The sequence below is a fragment of the Sceloporus occidentalis genome, unplaced genomic scaffold, assembly GCF_023333645.1.
Source record: "Sceloporus occidentalis isolate IW3139 unplaced genomic scaffold, rSceOcc1.0.p SCAF_1, whole genome shotgun sequence".
NCBI classification, from domain to species: Eukaryota; Metazoa; Chordata; class Lepidosauria; order Squamata; family Phrynosomatidae; genus Sceloporus; species Sceloporus occidentalis.
The window spans coordinates 214525410-214547840 of NW_028316981.1; the positions used below are offsets into that span (position 1 = coordinate 214525410).

The 22431-nt window shown below is 43.0% G+C and overlaps 1 protein-coding gene across 2 annotated transcripts; it reads left to right on the top strand.

The window, feature by feature from the left end:
• The first annotated feature begins 1255 nt into the window (after nucleotides 1-1255).
• LOC149323372 (store-operated calcium entry-associated regulatory factor-like) lies at nucleotides 1256-21779 on the top strand. 2 transcript variants are annotated; one of them, XM_089488849.1, is made up of 6 exons: nucleotides 1256-1551; nucleotides 5462-5640; nucleotides 7213-7633; nucleotides 9221-9320; nucleotides 10613-10740; nucleotides 17123-21779. In XM_089488849.1, the coding sequence occupies exons 1-6, from the start codon at nucleotides 1479-1481 to the stop codon at nucleotides 17146-17148; spliced, it is 927 nt and encodes a 308-aa protein (XP_089344975.1). In that variant the 5' UTR covers nucleotides 1256-1478; the 3' UTR covers nucleotides 17149-21779. The 2 variants fall into 2 exon arrangements, with proteins under 2 accessions (XP_089344975.1, XP_089344976.1); XM_089488850.1 differs by lacking the exons at nucleotides 1256-1551; nucleotides 5462-5640 and adding an exon at nucleotides 5711-5864.
• The last annotated feature ends 652 nt before the right edge of the window (nucleotides 21780-22431 follow it).

Consider the following 22431-nt stretch of genomic DNA (forward strand, 5'->3'; position numbering starts at 1 on the left):
TTTAACTGATGTGGTGTGTCTGTTCATTGTTGTTCCCCAAGTGAATCCATGGGGAGACAAGGGTAAGATTATTAAAATAATAATATATCATTATATAAATAATATATTATTATTAATATATTTTATTATCAATAATATGGTATATTAATAATATATTATTCTTAGTATACCATATTATTGATAATAGACTATATTAAGAATAATAATATAATATACAATTATATTACAAATATTTATATATATATATATATAAATATATATATATAGTATATTAATATATTAATATATTTATATATGTATAAAATATAATATATTACAAATATATTATCTTAATATATTTTATTATCAATAATATAGCCTACTAATAATATATTAATAGACTATATAATTGATAATACATTAACAATATAATATACTACTACTGTATATTATAAATATAAATTTATATAAATAATGTATAGTATATTATATATTATATAATATAAATATATGTATATAAATAATATATTACATATTATTGTGAATATATTTTATTATAAATTGTATAGTATATTTATAACATATTAATAATATACTATATTATTGATAATACAATACATTAAAATAATAATATACTATTATAGTATAAATATAAATTTATATATGCAAATAATATATTATATATAACATTATAAATATATTATTATTAATATATTATATTACCAATAATATAGTATATTAATAATATACTATATTATTATTATTATTATTATTATTATTCTTTTAACTATATTTTAACACTGTAATTTGTTTCTGTAGCTGTCATGTTTCCTATTTCAATGTGCCATTTTTGTATGCTTGTAACCAACATTTTTTAAATATTGTAAGCAGTGTTGGGGAAAAGGTGGGATATAAATACGTAAATATAGTAAGAACAATAAACATTTCATTAATGAATATATTTATTATTGTTGTTGTTGTTATCTAAAGAGACCTGGGGTTCTTAAACCCGCCGTGTAACCCAATGAGGCGAGTCACACTCTCTCAGCCTCAGAAGCCCTCCTTTCCCTGAGGCAACTAATTGTCCAAGAAAGCCCCCAACTGACTAAAACGGACATTATTACATCAGCGCAACCCTATTGGCTGCCTTGTGTTGACTGACACCCCATTGTCCCAGGAAGAGACAATGAGCGCGAGGAAAAAATCCAACCAACCAATAGAAATCTTCGAGACAGAAGGGGGCGTGGCTGCCATTCCCATTGTCTTGTTAGAAAAACCCCTCCTGATTGGTGTATCCTGCGTGAAACAGCAAAATAGCAACAACGACAGATTGAAGCTGCCAAGATGGCGGCGCTGGACCGCTGCGGGAGCGGAGGCCGGGCCGGGCCGCCTTCTGAAGTTTAGGCAGACCAATCAGGGACGGCCTGAGCTGCGACGCATGCGCAGTTGCTCCAAAACTGAGGGGGAGAGGCGATTGGCGAAGGGAAGGAGACGTGAAGATGGCGTCGCTGTGGCTGCCGCTGTTGGTGGTGCTGACCAGAGCCGCCTGGGTGCAGGGCTTTGCGCAGCCCGGTAAGTTCGGCTTTTCCTCAGAGGGGCTTTCCCATGGCCATGGGGGCACCTGGCTGGATGAAAGTACGCCTTAAAGGGATCTGGGAGTCCACAAGTTGAACATGAGTGAACAGTGCGATGCGGCAGCTAACAAGGCCAATGCGATTTTAGGCTGCATCAAAAGAAGTATAGTGTCTAGATCAAGGGAAGTAATAGTGCCACTCTATTCTGCTTTGGTCAGGCCCCACCTGGAATACTGTGTCCAGTTCTGGGCTCCACAATTCAAAAAGGACATTGAGAAACTGGACTGTGTCCAAAGGAGGGTGACTAAAATGGTGAAAGATCTAGAAACCTTACCCTATGAGGAACGACTCAGGGAGCTGGGGATGTTTAGCCTGGAGAAGAGAAGGTTAAGAGGTGATATGATAGCCCTGTTTAAATATTTGAAGGGATGTCATATTGAGGAGGGAGCAAGCTTGTTTTCTGCTGCTCCAGAGACTAGGATGCAATGGATGCAAGCTGCAGGAAAAGAGATTCCACCTCAACATTAGGAGGAACTTCCTGACAGTAAGGGCTGTTCGACAGTGGAACAAACTCCCTCGGAGTGGCTGGATGGCCATCTGTTGGGGATGCTTTGATTGAGAGTTCCTGCATGGCAGGGGGTTGGACTCGATGGCCCTTGTGGTCTCTTCCAACTCTATGATTCCATGATCCTCTGAAGTTGAGAGAGTGTGACCTGCCTAAGGTTGCTTGTATTGCTTGCCTTCAGGTCATTTCTGAGTCGTATCATGGGGTTTTCTTGGCAAGGTTTCATCATAGGGGGTTTGCCATGGCTGTGCTCTGAGGCTGAGAGAGTGTGACTTTTTGCTCAGAGTCACCCCATGTTTACTCACACAGGGAAGGACTGAGTCCTAGTCCAGCACTCAAAACCATGTTGACTCTGTAACCCCTTTAAAGGCAATAGAATTCAAAGCCCTTTCAGTCTGGAAAATCAAGTATTGAAAGCCTTGGAGAGGAGGCCAGAGTGGTGCAATGGTTTGAGCGCTGGGCTAGGTAGGACTCTGGGAGGCCACATTTTTTAATCCTGGCTCAGCCATGGAAACCCACTGGGTGACTTTGGGCAGGTTACACTCTCTCAGCCTCATAGGAATGCAATGGCAAACCCTCCTCGGAAGAAACCTGTTAAGAAAACCCCAGGATAGGTTCACCTTGGGGTTGCCATAAGTCAGAAATGGCTTGCAACAACAACAAAAGGATCTTTGAGATGAACTGAAAGAGAGAAACTGGTAATAGCATGAACCTTCCTGGACTTGAGCCTCCTTCCTCAGATGCATTTGGTGGGTCCAGAGACAGACCTGTGTAAGCTTGTTGTGTGTGAGAATGTCATCTGAAATCCAAAGCCTCATAGCAATGGAGATCAGGTGGCAAGTTCAGTTTTAGCAAGTTCAGTTTGAACACGTTTCAGTTTCACATCCCCTCTCTGGTTCCCACACTACACTCCTAGTACTCTCACTCATACCGTTATCTATTCATTTTAACTTTACACTTTCATCCCAGGCTGTGGAATGACCGGCTGGAAGAGATACCGACAGATGAAAACGCTGGCTACTTTTAAAACAGCTTTAAAGGCATATATATCTCTTCCGGCAGGCTTACTTAGTCAATTTTAAATCATGGGTTTTTAATTGTGTATGTACTCTTATGAATACAGTCAGTCTTCCATTTTTGTGGGGATCCGTTCCACCACCACCCTTGCGAAAACAGAGACTCACTGATATTCAAGCCCCATTGGCTCGAATGGGGCAAGTGCCCGTGAGCACGCCCCATTGAAATTAATGGAGGTTGCCCCCCTGTGAATATTCAAGACTGAGGATCTCAATTCTGTGAGAATGGGAGGGCAGGTACCGTATATATTTTAGTGATTTCACAATATTGTATTCTAACTGTGGGTTTATATGTTTTTAATTGTGTTTTGTATTGAACGTGTTTTACCCTGCCTCAAGCCTTGAGGAAAGGCAGGAAAGAAATAAAATTTATTATGATTACTATTAAACAGCTTTCTTCCTATCTTGGTCCCCAGCGACCATCATTAATACTGAACTTGCCACCTCATCTCCATACCTACAAGGTTTTGAATTTCAGTTTACATTCTCACACACAACTGGCTTATACCAGATCTGTCTCTGGATTCTCCACTCCAAACATGCATCTGAGGAAGTAGGCTCAAGTCTCCAAAAGTTCACGCTACCAGGTTCTTTCTTTTCAGTTAGTCTCAAAGGTACTACAAGATCCCTTGGCATCCCGTACGGCAGTTATACCAATGGCAACTGAATCGAATAATGGAGTTTAGGACTCCACAGCCATTAACCACAGGGCTCCAAGGCAACATACTGCCTCCTGGGAAACAGACAGGAGAGGGTGGCTTGTTTCTGTGACCCTGTCAGAACTTTTGGGCTGGGCCCACGGTGGGAGTGACAGTCCCGAACTAGAAGGATCCTGATCCAGGAGGAGGGCAGGATTCCTGGTGGCCAGGATGCCTAGATGGAACTGATCAGATGCAAAAGCCATTAAAGGTTGGGAGGGAAAGACAATAGTTGAACACTTTTGCCTTTTTGCAGTTCTCACAGGCCTAGTCCTCTGGCTGGTTCCTTGGGGAACTTTTGGTTTGATGCAACAGGGCCCCTCTGATGTTCCTCATAGCTGCAGAGACTAATGGAAACCCCCCTAGGCAGAAGCATATCCAGGAATAGCCATGTTGGCCATGTAGCAAAGTTCAGTAACATCCAAAATCCACAAAATGGGGATACCTTCCTAATGCAAAAGCATGGAGTGCTTTAGAAATTCAGTGCTCTCTGCCTAACAAGGAACTTGTACTTCATAAAGGACCGAGGCAACTTTGATTTCAAGAAAAGAATTTCTAATGGCACATTTTATTTCCTGGAGTGCAGGCTTTTGTTATAATCTAGTAAGTTCTTAAGCCTGTTTTAACTACAGCAATAAGCAGTGTATTTCCAGCTGTCTTGGAAATAAGTCAAGAAGTTTGCTGCCTAAATGGAACTCTGATGACAACTCTGGATAAAAAGAATAGGAAATGGGGTATACCGTACTTCATTTTTGGAGCATTTGGAAATGTGTGACATAATGCTTGACTACATAATATACTGGCCTGATCCAGCAAATCCACGTTTCTTTCTTTCTTTTTTTTTTTTTTTTGAAGAATTATGCAGCAGTGTTTATGAATTTGTGGAACATACGAAATTAAAAAGTCCTTCCTATGCTAACTTTCCAGACAATGGAGTGGTTTGCAGCTGTTATAGCAGTGATGGCGAACCTATGGCACGTATGCCAGAGGCGACACTCAGTTGGCACACGTGCTGTTGCCCTAGCACAGAGTTTGCCAGAGTTTCTTACTAGAAAGCCAGAGGGACGTGGCACTTTGCAATAAATAAGTGGGGTCTGGGTTGCAGTTTGGGCTCTCGGTCTGTAAAAGGTTCACCATCACTGTGTTATAGTATGTGTGTGTATGAGTTGTCAAGTCAGCTGTCCACTTATGGGATCTCCATGAATTTCATAGGGTTTTCTTAAGTGAGAAATACTTACAGGTGGTTTTGCCAGTTTCATCCTGTGAAATATAGCTTACAGCATCTGGTGTTCATAGGTGGTCTCCATCCATCTACTAACCAAGGCTGACCCTGCTTAGCTGCCAAGTTGAGACTGTATTTCGTGCTTTTAGGGTTTTTACCTAAAACTCTGTCTTCATTTTGGGTTGCCATGGAGAGTCAATACATTACAAAACAATAACAGGAATAATTCTGAGAACTTTTCTTAGTTTTTAATGCTGCTGGCTTTTAATGCTGGTGGTGTGGGAGAGATCTTAAGATACTCATTCCTGACATTGTGTAGCACTTCTTACTCACATATTTTCTTCTAGAGAGAATCTTGTTACGAGAAGTCCAGGCTTTGACACTCTACCCGGGCAAGTACACAAATTATCGGCGGACTTCTCCAGTCCCTCAGTTGCAGTGTACTGGAGGTTCAGCTGGCTGTGCAGCATACACCCCTGACGTCATCCAGTGTTACAACAAAGGTTGGGATGGCTATGATGTACAGGTGCGTTTATTTTAAAACGTGTATGATAGATAGTAGTAGGACAAGAAAACTCTGTATACCTTTTCAGGGTCTTATCTAGATAAACAAAACAAGCTACATAAAGTCAAATGCTTTCACGACTGGGATCCATAATTTTTTGTGGGTTTTTCAAGCTATGTGGCTGTGTTCTGGAAGAGTTTATTCTTGACGTTTGGCTGGCATCTTCAGAGACTGCTGGCATGGAGGTGAGTGGGGTATATATACTGTGTGACCCTTGGTTGGGAGGAAGTGACTTACATCTTAATGTGTGTGTTGATCTGTTGTTGAAGGGCAAGGCCTCAGGGTGTCTATTTAATTAGTGATCCATTGTCAGCTGGGAAATCCCCCTGACCCTGGGTGGTTTTTATTTGCAGTTGTTGGGTCAGCCAGAAAAATCAGCAGTAGCAAAATAAATTAGAAACCACTCTGGGCATAAAATGCTGTTTGAAAACACTGAAATTCTGGACCATGCCAACAACTATCAAGTCAGAATGCACAGGGAAACAATTGAAATCCACAAATACCTAAACAACTTTAACAGGAAAGAAGAAACTTAAAGTAAACAAAGTTTGGCTACCAGTCCTGAAAAAACACCAAAATCAAGACCCAGCAACTGCAAATGAAAATCACCTAGGGTCAGGTTATGATGGTTGTGCCAGCATATATCTTCCACAAGATTGTAGTTTAAGTCAGGTGGGCTAACTAGACTAGGGTAGCAACTGTAATACATTCTGGGAGAAACTACAAAGCAAACCATATTTGCTTAAGATAATATTGAAGGACCAATGCCATCAAAAGATATTCCTGTCAAGCAGTCTTTCTCTATGTCTCCTAATGAGTATAAAAACATGCTTTTTTGTGGGTCTCTATAAATACCATGTTTGGGATGAAATAAGTGTGTACACACTCCTAACAGGTGATGGTGTATCATCTAGTTTGTAGAATATTTTTGTCTGTAAAAGAAAAAAAGAGAGAGAATGAGGATTTTCATCCAAATGTTGGATTTGTAGATCCAGAAAGATAGTTCATAGATATATTGCAGTCATTAAAATAGTGCAAAGGTTTTGAAAAACATTTACTTATGACATAGCTGGTTCAAATAGTGTGCTGTGTTGTGCTGAGTCATTAGGAAGGAGAGTAGGAAGTATCATATTTACAGACGGGATGAGGCATACACACCATACTTCTAAAAGGCACATTTAATTCTGTGTTTAGACTGATTTCTTCATAAACTGATAGTAAATCTTTCTACTTGAGTGAACAAGATATTTGATACTTCCTCTGTCAAGTATCAAGCTGTGTAAATTTACTGCGCTTTATAAATAAAGGTTAATAATAATAATAATAATAATAATAAAAGTAGTTTGAAATCCGACAGACAATTAAAATATTTTTATTAGGTCTAATAACAGTAATATTAATTGTGGGATACTTAAAATTGGGCTTAAGGATATGTGTAAGCCCATATTAGAAGAGTATTTTTGATGTTATTTTACCAAAAAGTATGTTTTTAGTTTTATTTATAAACCTCGAAAATGCTGCTTTCTTTTTCAGTGGGAGTGTAAAGCTGAGTTGGATAATGCATACCGATTTGGAAAAATTGAAGTAAGCTGTGAAGGCTACGATTATCCGGATGACCCTTACATATTGAAAGGGTCGTGTGGCTTGGAGTACACGCTGGAGTTAACTAAGGCAGGACAGCAGAAAGGCAGCTCATTTGATGGGAGCTACTTTTCCCCAACCTCTTCTGATTCATTAAGTTCAGGTGCTGGAGTGGTCCTGGTAATATTATTTGTGGTACTTGTTTTTGGCGTCTACAAGCTGTTCCTATGTGATAACCATCCACAGTATGGTTTTGCTGATGGTGATGGACATTCAGGAACCTACCATCAGAGCCCGCCTCCTCCAGGATTTAAATCAGACGGACAGTATTATCAACGCCCACCTCCACCAGGATTTAAACCTACATTTGCAGGTGAATTTTTCATTGATTTGCAACAGTAAGTCAAATGCATTAGAATATAATGTTAAGTTTTGTACATTTTTAAATATGTCAAGTCCAATTCAGGTCTGTAAAAGTTGTTTACAGTCGTGATTGCATGGAGCCTTTAGAATTTCAAGGGTGCATTTTATGAGTGCCCTTGGTGCTCTGATTTGACACTAATAACAAAGGTTCTATCTAAACCAGAGGAGAAGGAATAGTTCTCCCTCACATACACAAAAGAGGCTATGGAGATGTAATATATATACTTCTTTTTGAACCGTTTTGGCCTGCAGATAGATTGCAAGATCATCATGGGTGCTTTGAGTTGCTGTGTAGAGAAACTCTTCTATACCCTTTTAATTATTGATTGTATCTATGGCAGAGATAATAATAATAATAATTTGTTTTATTTATGTACCGCTATTCCAAAGATCATAGCGGTGAACAGCAAGTAAGCTAATTAGCAAGTAAGCTAATTTGCCCCCCAACAGTCTGGGTACTCATTTTAGCGACCTCGGAAGGATGCAAGCCTGAGTTGAGCTTGGGCCCTTTTGCTGGTCTTGAACTCACAACCTTGTGGTTTCGAGTGAATGGCTGCAGTACAGGCATTTAACCACTGCGCCACCAGATCCTGCTTCGGCTCATATAACTATGATGCTAGAGCTCCATTGTCATAGTTATGTCTGGCAATGCCACTCTCCCTCCACAACCTACTTTTTCACTTTGGAAGCACCCCAGCCAATGGGTTTCTGGTACGCTACTTACCAGGATGCTGGGAAATAATACCTGCAGCACTCTCTCAGTTACATGATGTGTTGAGAACAGGCAGGTGGAGAGACCCATAGGGTCTTACTACAGCTGCTTCTCTTCATGCACCTCATGACCAAGAAAGCATTACAGATGTCATTTTCCAGCTCAGCAGTGCCTCAGACACTTTTGGCTGGGGTGCTGAAAGGCTGAAAAGGTAGGGTTTGGGGGTTACATTTGGTTGTTAATGACTGTAAACATGATTCTCCAGCAGATCGTAGGTTCAGTTTAAGATCACGTAACTACTGTATCTTTTTGTTAACATCACAGTTTCTTTAGTGCTTCTGTCCTGAGCCATTTATTTTCAAGTAATTCTTACCGATTTCACTGGATCCTAGTTTTCATAAAACAGATTTGAAGTTCATAAAATTTTTCAAAGCCCTTTAGGTTTGTGGCAGTGAGAGCCAAACTTTATTTGCACTGCAGTTATGCGGTTTGTAATTTGGGCAAACACACTTATTTGCTTCTAACATCAAATTATGAATTTCAGTGTGAATGGACTTCACAGATTAATTGCAACAGGTAGAAATTTGAATTCTGAATCTTCCAGTGTTAGGTAATGGATGTGCCTGTGTCAGTTATTTATATCTTATTTTCCAGAAGAGTAATTTCCTTTGGTTTTTTTCAGTTGAGCTTCATTAAAGCCCAAAGTAATTGAAGAACATGCCATGCCTTTGAGTGATTTGTTGACAAACCTTATAATTCTTAATAAAAGGGCATAACTTTCAAGGATTGTTTGATCTAACCCTGTTTCATTCTACTTGTGTTAAGGAGCTGCTAGTGATTCCAGTTATCACTCAAATTCAGGGCCAGGTTTCTGGACTGGATTAGGCGCAGGAGGGCTACTGGGATACTTGGCTGGCAACAGGAGGTAAGCCATCATAGTTTGTCTTGACAACAAACCTTCCTTCGCTTGATCAACACATTTAAATAACACGGATGAAAGGGAAGGAGAAGGGAGTCTCTGAGGCCAGATGGATATTGTTTAGATATTTAATTTGAATCATGATAAAAAAGTTGTGAGAAGTATTTCCTCCACTTTTTATGTTCGATACTCCTCAGGGCGGAGTAGGAAATCTCTTTGCCATGAAGGGCTGTTGACCTGTAGTGGGATTAGTCAAATGCTACAGGTTCAGGTGGTGTACTTGACCTTTCATGGCACTTTGGAGGCTGCTTGTTACTCACTCAAGGGGGCTTTTTAAAACTTATTTTTGCATTTTGGGGAACTGAAACTGCAGCACACATTTCTTGGAGATATGGGGACCTTGTTACATGAATGAGGAGTCCCTGGACACAGAAAATCACTTTTTCAAAAGAGCACTATAGTATAGGGGAATTAATTTTTGGCTAATTATTTTTTGTAGAATTGCAAGTGGTCTGGCTTGCATGATATATTTCCCATCCCAGTCAATGGCAGATGGAGCCAGAGAAATAATGTGCAAATTGTATAGCATACATGCTCTCTCCTGACAGAATATGCTGCATGAAATTGGATCCTCCTCTCAGTAGTGTAAGGTTTCTATACACATTTACTCAACAATAGCCACTTGAAGGCTTTCTTGTAGTTCCTGACCACCTATAATGATGCTGAGTTGTGTAAGAAAATACCCTTCATGTTGATGACTTACTGTTGGTAAAATAGATTAGACACCAGAGAATACATAAATTGGCTGTGTTTTACCTATATCTTATTTAAGCTCTTTGCCATTCAGTTACATAGCATTGCATCATTCAGCAAAGATGTTAGTGTTAAAGGCATAATGTGTGCCTTCCAGAAAGTAGGAGTTGTTAAATCATGGTGTCTTCTTTCAGCTGTCTACTGTAATTGAACCTGAATCTTGTTTATAATTTCTTCAATGTAATTTGTCCCAAATCGTGGTGTGTGCATAAGATAGGCTGGCATATTACTTGGCAAATCATTCTTTTTAAACTTGAAATGTATGATTTTAATAAACCTAAAGAGAAAATCCACCTTCAGCTTTTATTGCAATTATTGACTGTCCACGGCCCAGTCTAAATATGCCTTTCATTAGGATAGTGTTAAGGTTTTGTTCCTGTTGTTGGGCTATTCATTAAATGACCTCCCAATTCCTTCCTATGTTATTTTGCTTCTTTAAGTATTTATATTGATAAACACAAGATAACATTGTCATTTTTCTCCAGGTCACCTTCACATCGTACTTATTCTCCATACTATGATACATGGGCTGGTCCATCAGCTCAACCCCCTGCATTTGGCACTTCACGTAACTCCACAACATCTTATCATTCAGGAACAAGATCCACCTCTGGTAAATTGCATTCAGTTTGGGTTTCTTGGCTAATGTCTTATCCTCTGTCTGTTTACTGAAAGGAAGCTTGACTGAACACTGACTTCCTTCTCAGAAAATTTAAATAGGGATGGAGTCTGAGATAATTGTTGTTTGATCTCTCCTGTGCCCTTTTTGCTGCTAAACATTTTGCTATATGTTAAATGGGCTTCAGTTTATGCCCTTCTTCCTCCTGCTTTGGCTCAGCCAATTAGGAAAAGTTTTGAAGCATTTGCTTCAATTTATGATTGGCTGAAGTTTCTAGTGTCAGTTTTAATCTACAGAGTGCTCATCTAAACTGATTAGTGGAACAAGTAAACTTTAAACCATGGTTTATGAAGCTGGCTTGTTTTAATTAACTATAATTGAAAACAACTATGGGTTGGATGACATGCAACCTGTGAAGTTATAAGCTTCAAATTTCCTTCTATGCATGATGGAGTGGAGTGCCTGCGAGTCCTAGGTTTGCTATGGCTCATCCTGTCAATGCATCCCCAACTTGTTGCTTTTGAGGTTTGGTAACACTGTGCTAACCAACTGATCCATCATGTTTGGGATATATATATATATATATATATATATATATATATATATATATCTTCTTCGTGGTCTCTGCGAATCACACAAATGGGTTTATTCTGCGACTGCGCAGCAATCCTCGGAAACTTCTAGAATCTCCGGGCAGAAAGCAATGTATCTTTCTGCAACTTTTTGGCGGTAGCCCCGCCCACCCATATATAAGGCCCCTGGTGGCCCGCTCCTCTTCAGTTCCTTCATTCCGCCGCGCTAAGCAGCTCGAGGAACTTCGCTTGCATCTTGTTGCTCTTTTCATAATTGAATCTCTGGCATTTGACCTTCAGACTTTCACTTGACCATTCTTCGGACTTTCCCTATCGGCTTGTCTTCTACGTGATCTTTCGGCTTGACCTCGGATCGGTAACGGACTTGATTACCATGGCCTCTTTCAAGCAGTGCACTAAGTGCGGGGTGAAAATCCCTAAGGCTGATGGCCATGAAAAATGTGTCCTTTGTTTGGGGGAGTCCCATATTCCTGGCAACTGCCCCCACTGTAAAGCTATGTCGGCCCAGGCCCTAAAGAACAGGGACCGGACACTTAAGGCTGCGCTCTACGAGAAGGTTTTGAGCCAGCCCAGTGGTTCTGGAGACGCGGACGCTCCCAGGGCCTCCAAGAAGAGAGGAGACAAACACTCCGACCACGAGAAGAAACGGGCCCGCTCTTCATCTCCGCCAGCCAAGAGCCGTCGCAAGGGCCCTCCAAGTACGGTCTCAGTGCCTCCGCCTGAGTCGAGGCCAGCACCGTCTACATCCCCAGTGGCCGAACCGGCGAAGACCCCGACTCCTGTACCGGCGTCTTCCCAGATTATACCCTTGGAACCCAGGGTCCTCCTTGCGAGCCACCTCTCTGCGCCGGCGGACGCCCTGCAGATCGTGGACTTGGGTTCGGAGTCTGAAGGGGAGCTCCACAACTCCGATGCTCCCCTATCCCCACAGAGGGCTAGACCCCGTTCTCCCTCTCCTGTGGTAAGACCACGTCCCGCCAGACAGGACACAGAGCACCCCCGCTCCCCCCCGAGGAAGGATCGGGCCGCACTAGGGGCTGAGGCGGATGCCGCCTTAGATCCGGACCGTCCAGACTCAATGGAACGGGACCAGGACCTGTTTGATGCCTTCCCAGATCTCATCTTTGATCACTGTACCGGACAGTATCTTATCCCGGTAGATCCGTCCCGCCTACGGCGCAACATCCGGGACTGCTCACGGGACCGTCGCCACACTGATGCCTCCCACGGGCTGGATGACTTGACCACCACCGACTTGTCGCCCAAGAAGCGTAGCAGATCTCCATCAAGATCCAGATCGAGATCCCCACGCTCTGCGTCACCTTCCGACGATGACGAGGCTCCATTCGTCCCAGAGGGACCTGCGGTTCCGTCCCCTACAGACGATGTCAGGTCCTTTGCCGACAGGGTAATCTGGATGGCGGATGCCCTGAAGTTAGAAGTCGCCCATCCCGAGGACGATGCCCTCGACCCGGTGGAGAGGAGGATCCACAGTTCCGCCCCAGCTCCACCAGCCTTGGCATATCTCCCATCGCTAGAGAAAATTGCCAAACGCTCCTGGGACGCACCGGCCACCATCCCGTAGGATTGAGAACCTCTATCGGGTCACTCCTTCGGCACCTTCTTGGCTCTCCAACCACCCTAAGCTTAATTCAGCTATCGTGGAAGGAGCCCAGTCCACCTTCGTCCCAAAGTCCTCGTCTTCTCCAGTCGACAAGGACAGTAAGAAACTGGATGGCCTAGCTAAGAAGTTTTATGCTTCAGCGGCCCTGGATTTGAAGGTGGCTAACTACGCGGCCTGCATGGGGGCCTACGTGCAGTACCTCGTAGAGAAGATGGACCCCACCATCGCTGACCTGCCGGATGACAGGAGGCGGATGATGTCTGCACTCAGGAATGAAATCCACCTGATAGGCGGACAGCAGATCATCTCCGCGAGGCACTCGACGGACTGTGCATCAAAGGTCCTCTCTGGCTCCATAGCCCTCAGGCGATACGCGTGGCTCCGGTCTTCAGACCTCACTCCACAAGCGAAGGCAGCCATAGAAGACATGCCCTTTGACAACTCGGGCTTGTTTCACCGGGACACGGACAAGAAACTCAGTTTCCGTTATAGGATGAAGACTGCCGCCAGAAAACACGGTATGTCATCCTCCGCTTCCAAGTCCCCCCGACAGAGGTACACTAGTCAGCGCCCCTGGCATCCAGGCGGCCACTACCGCTTCCAACCACAGGACCGTCCCTACCATCAGGACACTCAGCCTCAAGGCCAATCCTCCCGGTCACCTGCTCCTCCAACCAACAGGCGTCCATCTTCCCAGCCCAGATACCAACAGGGCTATAGGAAGAAGGACGGCAGGGGCAAGAAGAGATTCTGATGGGTTCCGGCGCACCTCGTCACCTCCAACAGGCAGAGCCCCTTTTTTGACACCTGGGCCGCCATTACCAGTGACTCTTGGGCACTTAACATCGTCCGTAGGGGCTATGCCCTAGAGTTTTCCCAGCTCCCACCAACTGGAGCTTTTGTTTCCACTGCCCCCTCGGACACCCTTCTTGACGAAGTGCGCATTCTTTTGGATAAAGGCGCCATTGAACCCGTCTCCCCTTCTGACTTCAAGCGCTGTTTTTTCTCTAGATACTTCACCGTACCGAAGAGAGACTCTGGCCTCAGACCCATAATGGATCTACGGGCCCTTAACAAATTTATTATTTACAAAAGGTTCAGGATGGTAACCCTTGCTTCTATTTTACCACTCCTGCAGGAAGGCTACTGGTTCGTGACTTTGGACTTGAGGGACGCCTATTTCCACATTGCGATCCTGGAGGACCACCGGAGGTTCCTCGCCTTCGCCGTCGGCCAGAAGGCCTACCGGTACCAGGTCCTTCCCTTCGGCCTTTCCACAGCTCCCAGGGTCTTCACCAAGTGCATGGCACCCATGGTGGCGTACCTGCGTCAAAGAGGGATCACAGTCTTCCCATACATGGACCACTGGCTCTTCACAGCGCCCTCCAAGGACATCTTACTCGGGCAACTCGAATTCACCCTATCCCTGCTGCAAGCACTGGGGTTACAAGTCAACTTCGACAAGTCCAACTTGACTCCTACCAATCGAATAGACTTTATAGGAACAACACTGGACTCTGTACAGATGAGGGCATTCCTTCCAGAGACAAGGTTCCAAACCCTCTGTACATCTCTGCAGCCCTGCCTCCGCCAAAGACGCCTTCAGGTCCGTGCCGTGCAAGTCGCCATGGGACACCTAGCCTCTACCACTTTCGTCACACCGTGGGCCAGACTGCGCCTCAGACCCATTCAATCTTGGTTTCTCTCCGTCTTCGACCCCGTCCGAGACACGGCTACCAAGCTGCTCACCATCCCGAGGACTGTACAGAGGTCTCTACGATGGTGGCTCCAATCCGACAACGTCTGTGTGGGGATGCCATTTCTACCCCCTCAGCCAGATCTCTCCCTGACTACGGACGCCTCCCTGCAAGGATGGGGCGCCCACACACTGGACCTTACAATAAAGGACAAATGGTCACCGGCGGAAGCTACTCTCCACATCAACGTCCTGGAAATGCTTACCGTGGAGAAAGCACTCAGAGCCTTTCAGTTGGTCCTCGCGGGCAAGGTGGTACTTCTTCTCACCGACAACACTACCGTCATGTACTACCTCAACAAACAAGGTGGTACAAAGTCGAGGACTCTGCTGTCAGTCACCATCCGCATTTGGAAATGGTGTATAGAACACAAGATTCTGCTGCAATGCATCCATCTGCCCGGCAACCAGAACGACCTTGCAGACCATCTCAGCAGGTCACCCTCCACTTGCCACGAGTGGAGACTGCATCCAGAGGTGGTGTCCCGACTCTTCAATCGCTGGGGAACCCCCCTCCTCGACCTGTTTGCCTCCCGGCTGAACGCCCACACTGCAAGATTTTGCTCACGGTACAGAGAGCCATGATCGGAAGGGGACGCCTTCCAACTCAAGTGGACTCAGGCCCTCCTGTATGCCTTCCCTCCGTTTCCTCTGATCACACGGGTCCTCTCGAAGATGTTGGCAGACCACACGGACGCAATCCTGATAACCCTGTGGTGGCCCAGGCAGCCTTGGTTTGCTCCGCTCCTACAACGAGCGCAAGACCATCTCCGCTTGGATCACCGGCCCGACCTGTTATCTCTCCACGACGGACAAGTCCACCATCCCGAGATGCAATCTCTCCCATTGGTAGCATGGAGGATTCGATCCTGAGGACACTTCCATCCGGTGTACAGGATATCATTAAGGCAGCACAAAGACCATCCACACAGAGGTCCTATGCCTACAAATGGGATAGGTTCCTAACCTTTCTACAAGCAAAGGACATTCCACCATCCCGTGTCTCCATCCCGGTAGTCCTGGAATTCCTTATGACTTTAACAGGCGCAGGTCTCTCCTTGAGTTCTATCAAGTGCTACCTGTCAGCCATTTCATCTCACTACCTATTTCAGGACAAACCTTCCCTGTTTGGGGATCCTCTCATAAAGAGGTTCCTTAAGGGATTCAACAATTTGCATCCACCGATTCTAGACCCTACACCGCAGTGGTGTCTAGACACCGTCCTGGCACATTTGGTATCCAAGCCCTTTGAGCCCTTAGCTACCACGGACCTGAGACTCCTGACTTGGAAGACGGCCTTTCTGGTAGCCATCACGTCAGCCCGCCGAGCTGGTGAACTGTGTGCCCTAAGGATGGACCAACCCTTCCTTCGTTTCCATAAGGACAAGGTGGTGCTCCGTACAGACATCACTTTCTTGCCTAAGGTGGTGTCTGCCTTTCACATCAACCAGGACATTGTTTTGCTGACTCTGGCTCCCAATCCGACCACAGACTCTGAGCGCCAACTCCATGCCCTGGATGTCCGCAGGGTGCTGGCGTTCTATTTGAACAGGACTGCTGCTTCCAGGCGTTCAGAGAGACTTTTTGTGTGTTACTCCGAAGCTAAGAAGGGGCTGCCGGTGTCACCGCAGAGGTTCTCCAAGTGGGTGGCCAACACCATCCACCTTTGCTACGAACTGGCAGGGAAGCCTCTACCAGGTCGGATTAGAGCCCATGCAACTAGGGCGGTAGCCGCATCCTCAGCTTTTTTGACCGAGATCCTCCTTGAGGATGTGTGTAAGGCAGCTGTCTGGTCCCAGCCATTGACATACATTAGACATTATAGGCTGGACGCAAGGGCCAGGCATGATGCAGCCTTTGGGAGGGCAGTGTTACTGTCTGCCATGCACTAACCTGTCTACTGTAAATAAATCACTCAGGTATTAGTTTGCATATTTATTGTCATGTGACTGTTTGATCTTGACACTCCCTCCTCCACAGACTACAGCTCGCTAGTCTAAACCCATTTGTGTGATTCGCAGAGACCACGAAGAAGAAGAACAGGTTGCTCACCTGTAACTGTGTTTCTTCGAGTGGTCATCTGCGAATTCACACAAACCCGCCCATCCATCCCCTCAGTGTCTGCTCATTTGACAACGCTTGTTGCCGCGCTGATTAGCGGCTCATTCGGAACTGAAGAGGAGCGGGCCACCAGGGGCCTTATATATGGGTGGGCGGGGCTACCGCCAAAAAGTTGCAGAAAGATACATTGCTTTCTGCCCAGAGATTCTAGAAGTTTCCGAGGATTGCTGCGCAGGCGCAGAATAAACCCATTTGTGTGAATTCGCAGATGACCACTCGAAGAAACACAGTTACAGGTGAGCAACCTGTTCATATATATGTTCTCTCCTTATCCTTTTCTAGGTTTTGGAGGCACAAAGAGAAGATGAACCTTGGATTCTGATCCGTCTGAAAAACTGAATAAAAGCAACATTCCAGCAATTCTAAAACCAGTTTTAAGCTTGTTTCCTGGTCTTGTAAACCTCTAGGTTTGAATGATACATTAAGTTGTACATAATTGTATTTCAGCTCTCATGTTTAAAGAGATGCTGTTTTGGATAATTTTGTGGAAATTAAAACAGAGAAAAGGCAGATGCAGAATTTCAGTTTGGATTTATCTTGGAATAGTGTGGCCAGATGGAAAAAGCGACTAGAGCGCCTACATATTTAATAGTTGGGTAACAATACTTGGATGCACTCCAGCCAATAATCTCCCCTTTCTTTAAAGGTGCAGAAGCCCCTTCTCTTCCTTTGGGTGAGATTTATTTCCAGAGTACTGTGACCAGGAAGCAAATTATCTTGGAGATATATTTACTTGGGGCTATTGCACTGAAATGAAGGAACATATTTCTGGGTAAATGTATACAACTTACCATCTTTTTTCCTTCACACCAGAAGACTGTGTAGCAAGACTCTGAAATCCTTTCTTTATAACAGAAATTTTTGAAAGTTAAAAGTTTCAAGGATGATTACTAGGCATTTCCCCAACTAAATGTGTGACCTCACTATGTGGGACAGAGAAGTGTGTGTGGTTTGCAAACTGGAGCTTTTCTGGATGGTAGCTATTTTGCTTGTTTAACCATCAGTTGAAGAGAACTGGAATATTCTCATTTAAAATATTTCCCTGAAAAATGCTTCTTTCATTACTACAAGAGCAAAGCATATACACACAACAACAACACCCTAAACCCTCTATATTATGGATGCAAACTGATACATATCCATATCTACAGATTCTGCATCCACAGGTTCAGCCATCCACAGCTTGAAAATATTCCAAAACGCAAACATTGATTTTGCCATTTTAAGGGGCACCATTTTACTATGCCATGGTATTTAATGGGACTTGAGCATCCACAGATTTATTTTGGTATTCGGGGCAGGCGGGGAGGGATCCTGGAACCAAACTCCAGCAGATGTTGTTCAGTAATACCAGGGGCCTACTATACAGCTTTATTTCAGCTTTTAGAAAACAACAGCACAGGGAGAACTGAGATGGCTTAAGCCAGGGGTGGAAATTATATGTGGCCCTTCAGATGTTCAGTGACAATTGTCAGTATTCCTTGCTAGGGCTGCTGACAGTTGGAACCTAAGAACATCTGGAGGCTGCACGAACCTTACCCTTGTCTTAAACTAACAATGTATGGTGTGGATGTTGCAGCCCACCCGCCTTCTACAGAGTATTTATCCACAGATTGAACTATGCATGGTGGGAAAATATTTCAAAACATACATTCCAAAACGCAAATCTTGATTTGATTTTGCTGTTTTATATAAGGGACATCATTTTACTAAGCCATTATATATACTGGGACTTGGGCATCCAAGGTTGTTGGTATCAGCAGGAGGTTCTGGAACCAAACCCCAGAGGATACTAAGGGCCCTCTTTAGTTTTGTGGAGTTAGGTTGGACCAGATTCTAGGAAAGACAGCATGGGCTAGTGGTGTGAGCATTGGGCTATGTGGAGACCAAGCTTCAAATCCCCACTGGGCCATTGAAACCCATTGGGTGGCCTTAGGCAAGTTAGACACTCAGCTTCAGAGAAAGGCAAAGGCAAACCCCCTTTGAACAAATTTTGCCAAAAAAAACACTGACAGGTTCACTTTAGGGTCATCATAAGCTGGAAACTAGTAGGCTCCTACCAGTTCTAAAATGACTCACTAAAAGTACATACCTATTTGCATCACAACTAAAAGTACATACCTATTTGCATCACAATCTGTCCAAAGACCCATCGAAACAGTTTAATGAAACCTGATGAGCAGTAGTGGAAACTATTCAGAAACACTGGCATTCACATCAGGCTCTCCCTTGCTGGATCTAATGTGGCACAATATAGGTGACTAATATTTTTGAATGGCTTTTTTTCATGTATATCTTTCTGATAGTACAAATTGTGAATCCTGCCTTGCCTTGTCTTCTTCCCATGTAAAAGCAACCTGAAAATGTCAGCATTTTAATTGTTCCCAAATTAAATAACATTATACTCTGAGTCATACAAAGTGTGATTTCCCCACCACCACCACCCATTACCAACTCCTTAAATGTCTTAAACAATGTCTAAATGCATAAGATGGAATGACAAGGAATCTCTCCTAACAGCTAAATTGATTTAATTTAAAAAGTGTCTTGTCTCTTATGCTGACTTTTTGGGAAGTAATACTATAGATCGGGTATCTGATGTTTTGTCTTCTGGGTGGTTATTGGCTTTCCTAGAAGCTGAAGATTAGTACATTGAAGGAAGGCTGTGGAACACTGAGATCTTTCCAGTGGCTGAACATTGTTTCTAACACATAACAATGAAGAGATCATGAGCTTAGACTTGTTCCTTTGTTAGTATTTGCCATGGGGCCTTTTTACTGTGTTTACCATAGTAACAGATATGCTTTAAGCAACACATTACAATAAAATACAGAATTAAGATTAATATGTGCAAAAGTAAAACTATGTGATGGGTGAAATATCTTTTTAAATTTACAGCATGTCTGAATATTCAGGGGTGTGCCTAGACCATGTTTCAGGCACCCAGACCACATTAACTTGTTCTTATCCTGTGTGAGTTGAGATTTAACATTTTTAAAAGAACTTATGTCATGTTTGCTTCAATTGGCATATATAATTTTGTGGTTTTTTTTTTTTTTTTTTTTTTTTTGAGAACTGCTTAGAAATAGGTGAGGTGTGGGCAACAGTTTCTAGCCCCTGGGCCACAGTGGACCACACCATTGGTCAAAATGAGAAGTAACTTGAAGTCCTATACCAGTTTTGCGAACATCATTTTGTGGAGATGTCCAGCGACAAAACTGGGGAGGGGGGCTGCACCTTTTTTCAGGAGTGGCAATGCCCATTTTTTTCCCCCAAGATAAAATTTTCTTGATTTTTGGGCAGGAGGCAGAAGGAAAACATGACACAAAAACAGGCCTGGGACTGTGTGATTCATATCCCTGAATTAAAATTCTTATTGGCTATGCGCATAACCATGCTTTGTGCAGAAGGGTATGTGCAAAGCTTAGAACACTTGATAGAAATGGAGAAATTAATTTTTTCCTAGTGTTGAGTGGTATGGGATTTAATTTCTTGTGTTGTTGTTTATTAATATGGTAATGGTTTTGAATAAACAGTTGGTTCCACAGAGGATGGCATGTTTGGTTGTCATCATTGTCTTCCAGTGTCACTTTTCATTGCCAGCTTCTTTAGAGCAATAACAAAAGATAATTCCCACGCTGCACAATCTCAAGGGAGAGTGTAAAAGAGTGGACTTTCAATCCATGCATATTGACTACAAGGCCTAGTTAGTCTGGTAGAAGCCCTGTGTGAACTGCAAGTGCTTTTTTACTCATACTCCAGGCTCTTGTCCCTATCCCATCGTACAGTGATTAACAAAGAGGTTTTATGTCTGGTAAATGAACCAGGTGGGAAGCTCTATGGTTGCTAAATGAGTGAGATTATTTTTCTCAATGAACAGTTCTGGAGTAAATGGACCACGGCTCTGTCTAAATGCAAAGCTGCTCATATGCATACTCATATCCAGCATAGAAAGTTCATGTTAGTAAACTTTTTGTCATGGCCTTTGGCTAGCACAATAAACAGTTTGATTGACTGAAGTTCATGTTACACTGTGATGGGAGTTATAGTTCTACACATCTGGAGGGCTCTAGGTTAGAAACAACTAAAACAGCATTACTTTCCACTGGAGCAATAGCAATAGAAAATATACAAGAAAAGCCTTGTCTTTCTTCACACCATCTTTTGCACCTATCTGCCTTTAGATCTTTTAAATCTGAACCATAGGATAGGTTGGACATCATGCAGCCCTCCAGATATTGGTAGACTGCAACTCCCAGCATACCACGATACTGGTAACAGTGGCTAGGGCTGATAGCCCACAAGAACTGCCCCAGGACACACATTAGTCTGATGTTGAAAACCTGTTTTGCAAAATACAAATGTTCCTATACTGTATAGGCTTTCTTTACCTCATCCAGTTCTTCCTTCACCCCAGTCTCAAAACACCTTTTGCTTTGAAAAGGCAAAAACAATTGGCAAGTGATCAAGTAATGTACTGTATTGAAATGCTAATTTTCCTTGAGTCATTTGACACCTCCCCAAAACAAAATAGAATTCAAAGGTTTAAAATCAGTAAAGCTTTTCAAATGCATGAGTCAGCCTAATAAGATAAATTATGTAGGCATTTCTTTTTGTTCCAAACCTGCATTTGGTAGAGACAAGGGAAAAGGTCTTCTCTCTTGACCCAAGTGGAGTTTGGGGATCCTTACTGGAAAGGTTGGTCTTTCATCTCTTTTTTTCTTGAACTTTGAAGGATGGATTTGTTGCTTGCGGACTGTAAATCTCTTCTAATAGGTTTTTAATTTAATATATTGTGGTTGTTATTGCTGACTATTTGGGTTGTTGGTTCTTTTTTATATTGAAGTTGGTATTGTGTTTTATTATTCTTTGCAAACTGCTTTCAACAATGGATTGTAAATATTTCTAAATGAATAAAGAAATAGTATCCCTAACTACACTCTTCACCCTTTAATTTTATCTGCATACCTAATTTAAATGCATTTTATTTTACTTTCTCTTCTGTTATATAATTTCTAATGTACTAGGCTTATTACATAAGGTAACCAAGGTATTACCAAAATCACAGCAGAGTGAATATATTATTATTATTATTATTATTATTATTATTATTATTATTATTATTATGTGTCACTTCATAGTTTACTGTCCTCCCTTTTAATTCTACTCTGTTCCACTTTTTAAATCTTGCTGGTCATTGACTGAATAAAATGTATGTAGAACCATGACTGAAAGGAAGGCCACGAGGAGGGATCATTGCCCCAATTTCGCACTGCAGAAATAATCTAGTTTGACACTGCTTTAACAGCTGCTACCGTTCTTATTCTATATTATATTTATACCCCACTCTTTAGAAATGCTGTCCGAGTGGCTTACGAATTGTTAATTAGACAGTTCCCTGTGCTCAGATTTATAGTTTGGCTGAACGTTATGAAATTCTGGGACTTGTAGTGTTGTGAGACACTTAGCCTCCTCTGTCAGAGAGCTCTGGTGTCACAACCTGCAAATCCCAGGATTCCAGAGCATTGAGCCATGGCAGTTGCAGTGGAGTCAAATTGCATTATTTCTGCAGTGCAGATGCAGCCCTGAAT

Bases quoted from the DNA above. Each gene is read 5' to 3' on its own strand.
- LOC149323372 (XM_089488849.1), top strand. From the start codon at position 1,479: ATGGCGTCGCTGTGGCTGCCGCTGTTGGTGGTGCTGACCAGAGCCGCC. The intron at 9,321-10,612 runs GTAAGCCATCAT...ATTTTTCTCCAG, and splicing joins TACTTGGCTGGCAACAGGAG to GTCACCTTCACATCGTACTT. The intron at 10,741-17,122 runs GTAAATTGCATT...ATCCTTTTCTAG, and splicing joins AGGAACAAGATCCACCTCTG to GTTTTGGAGGCACAAAGAGA.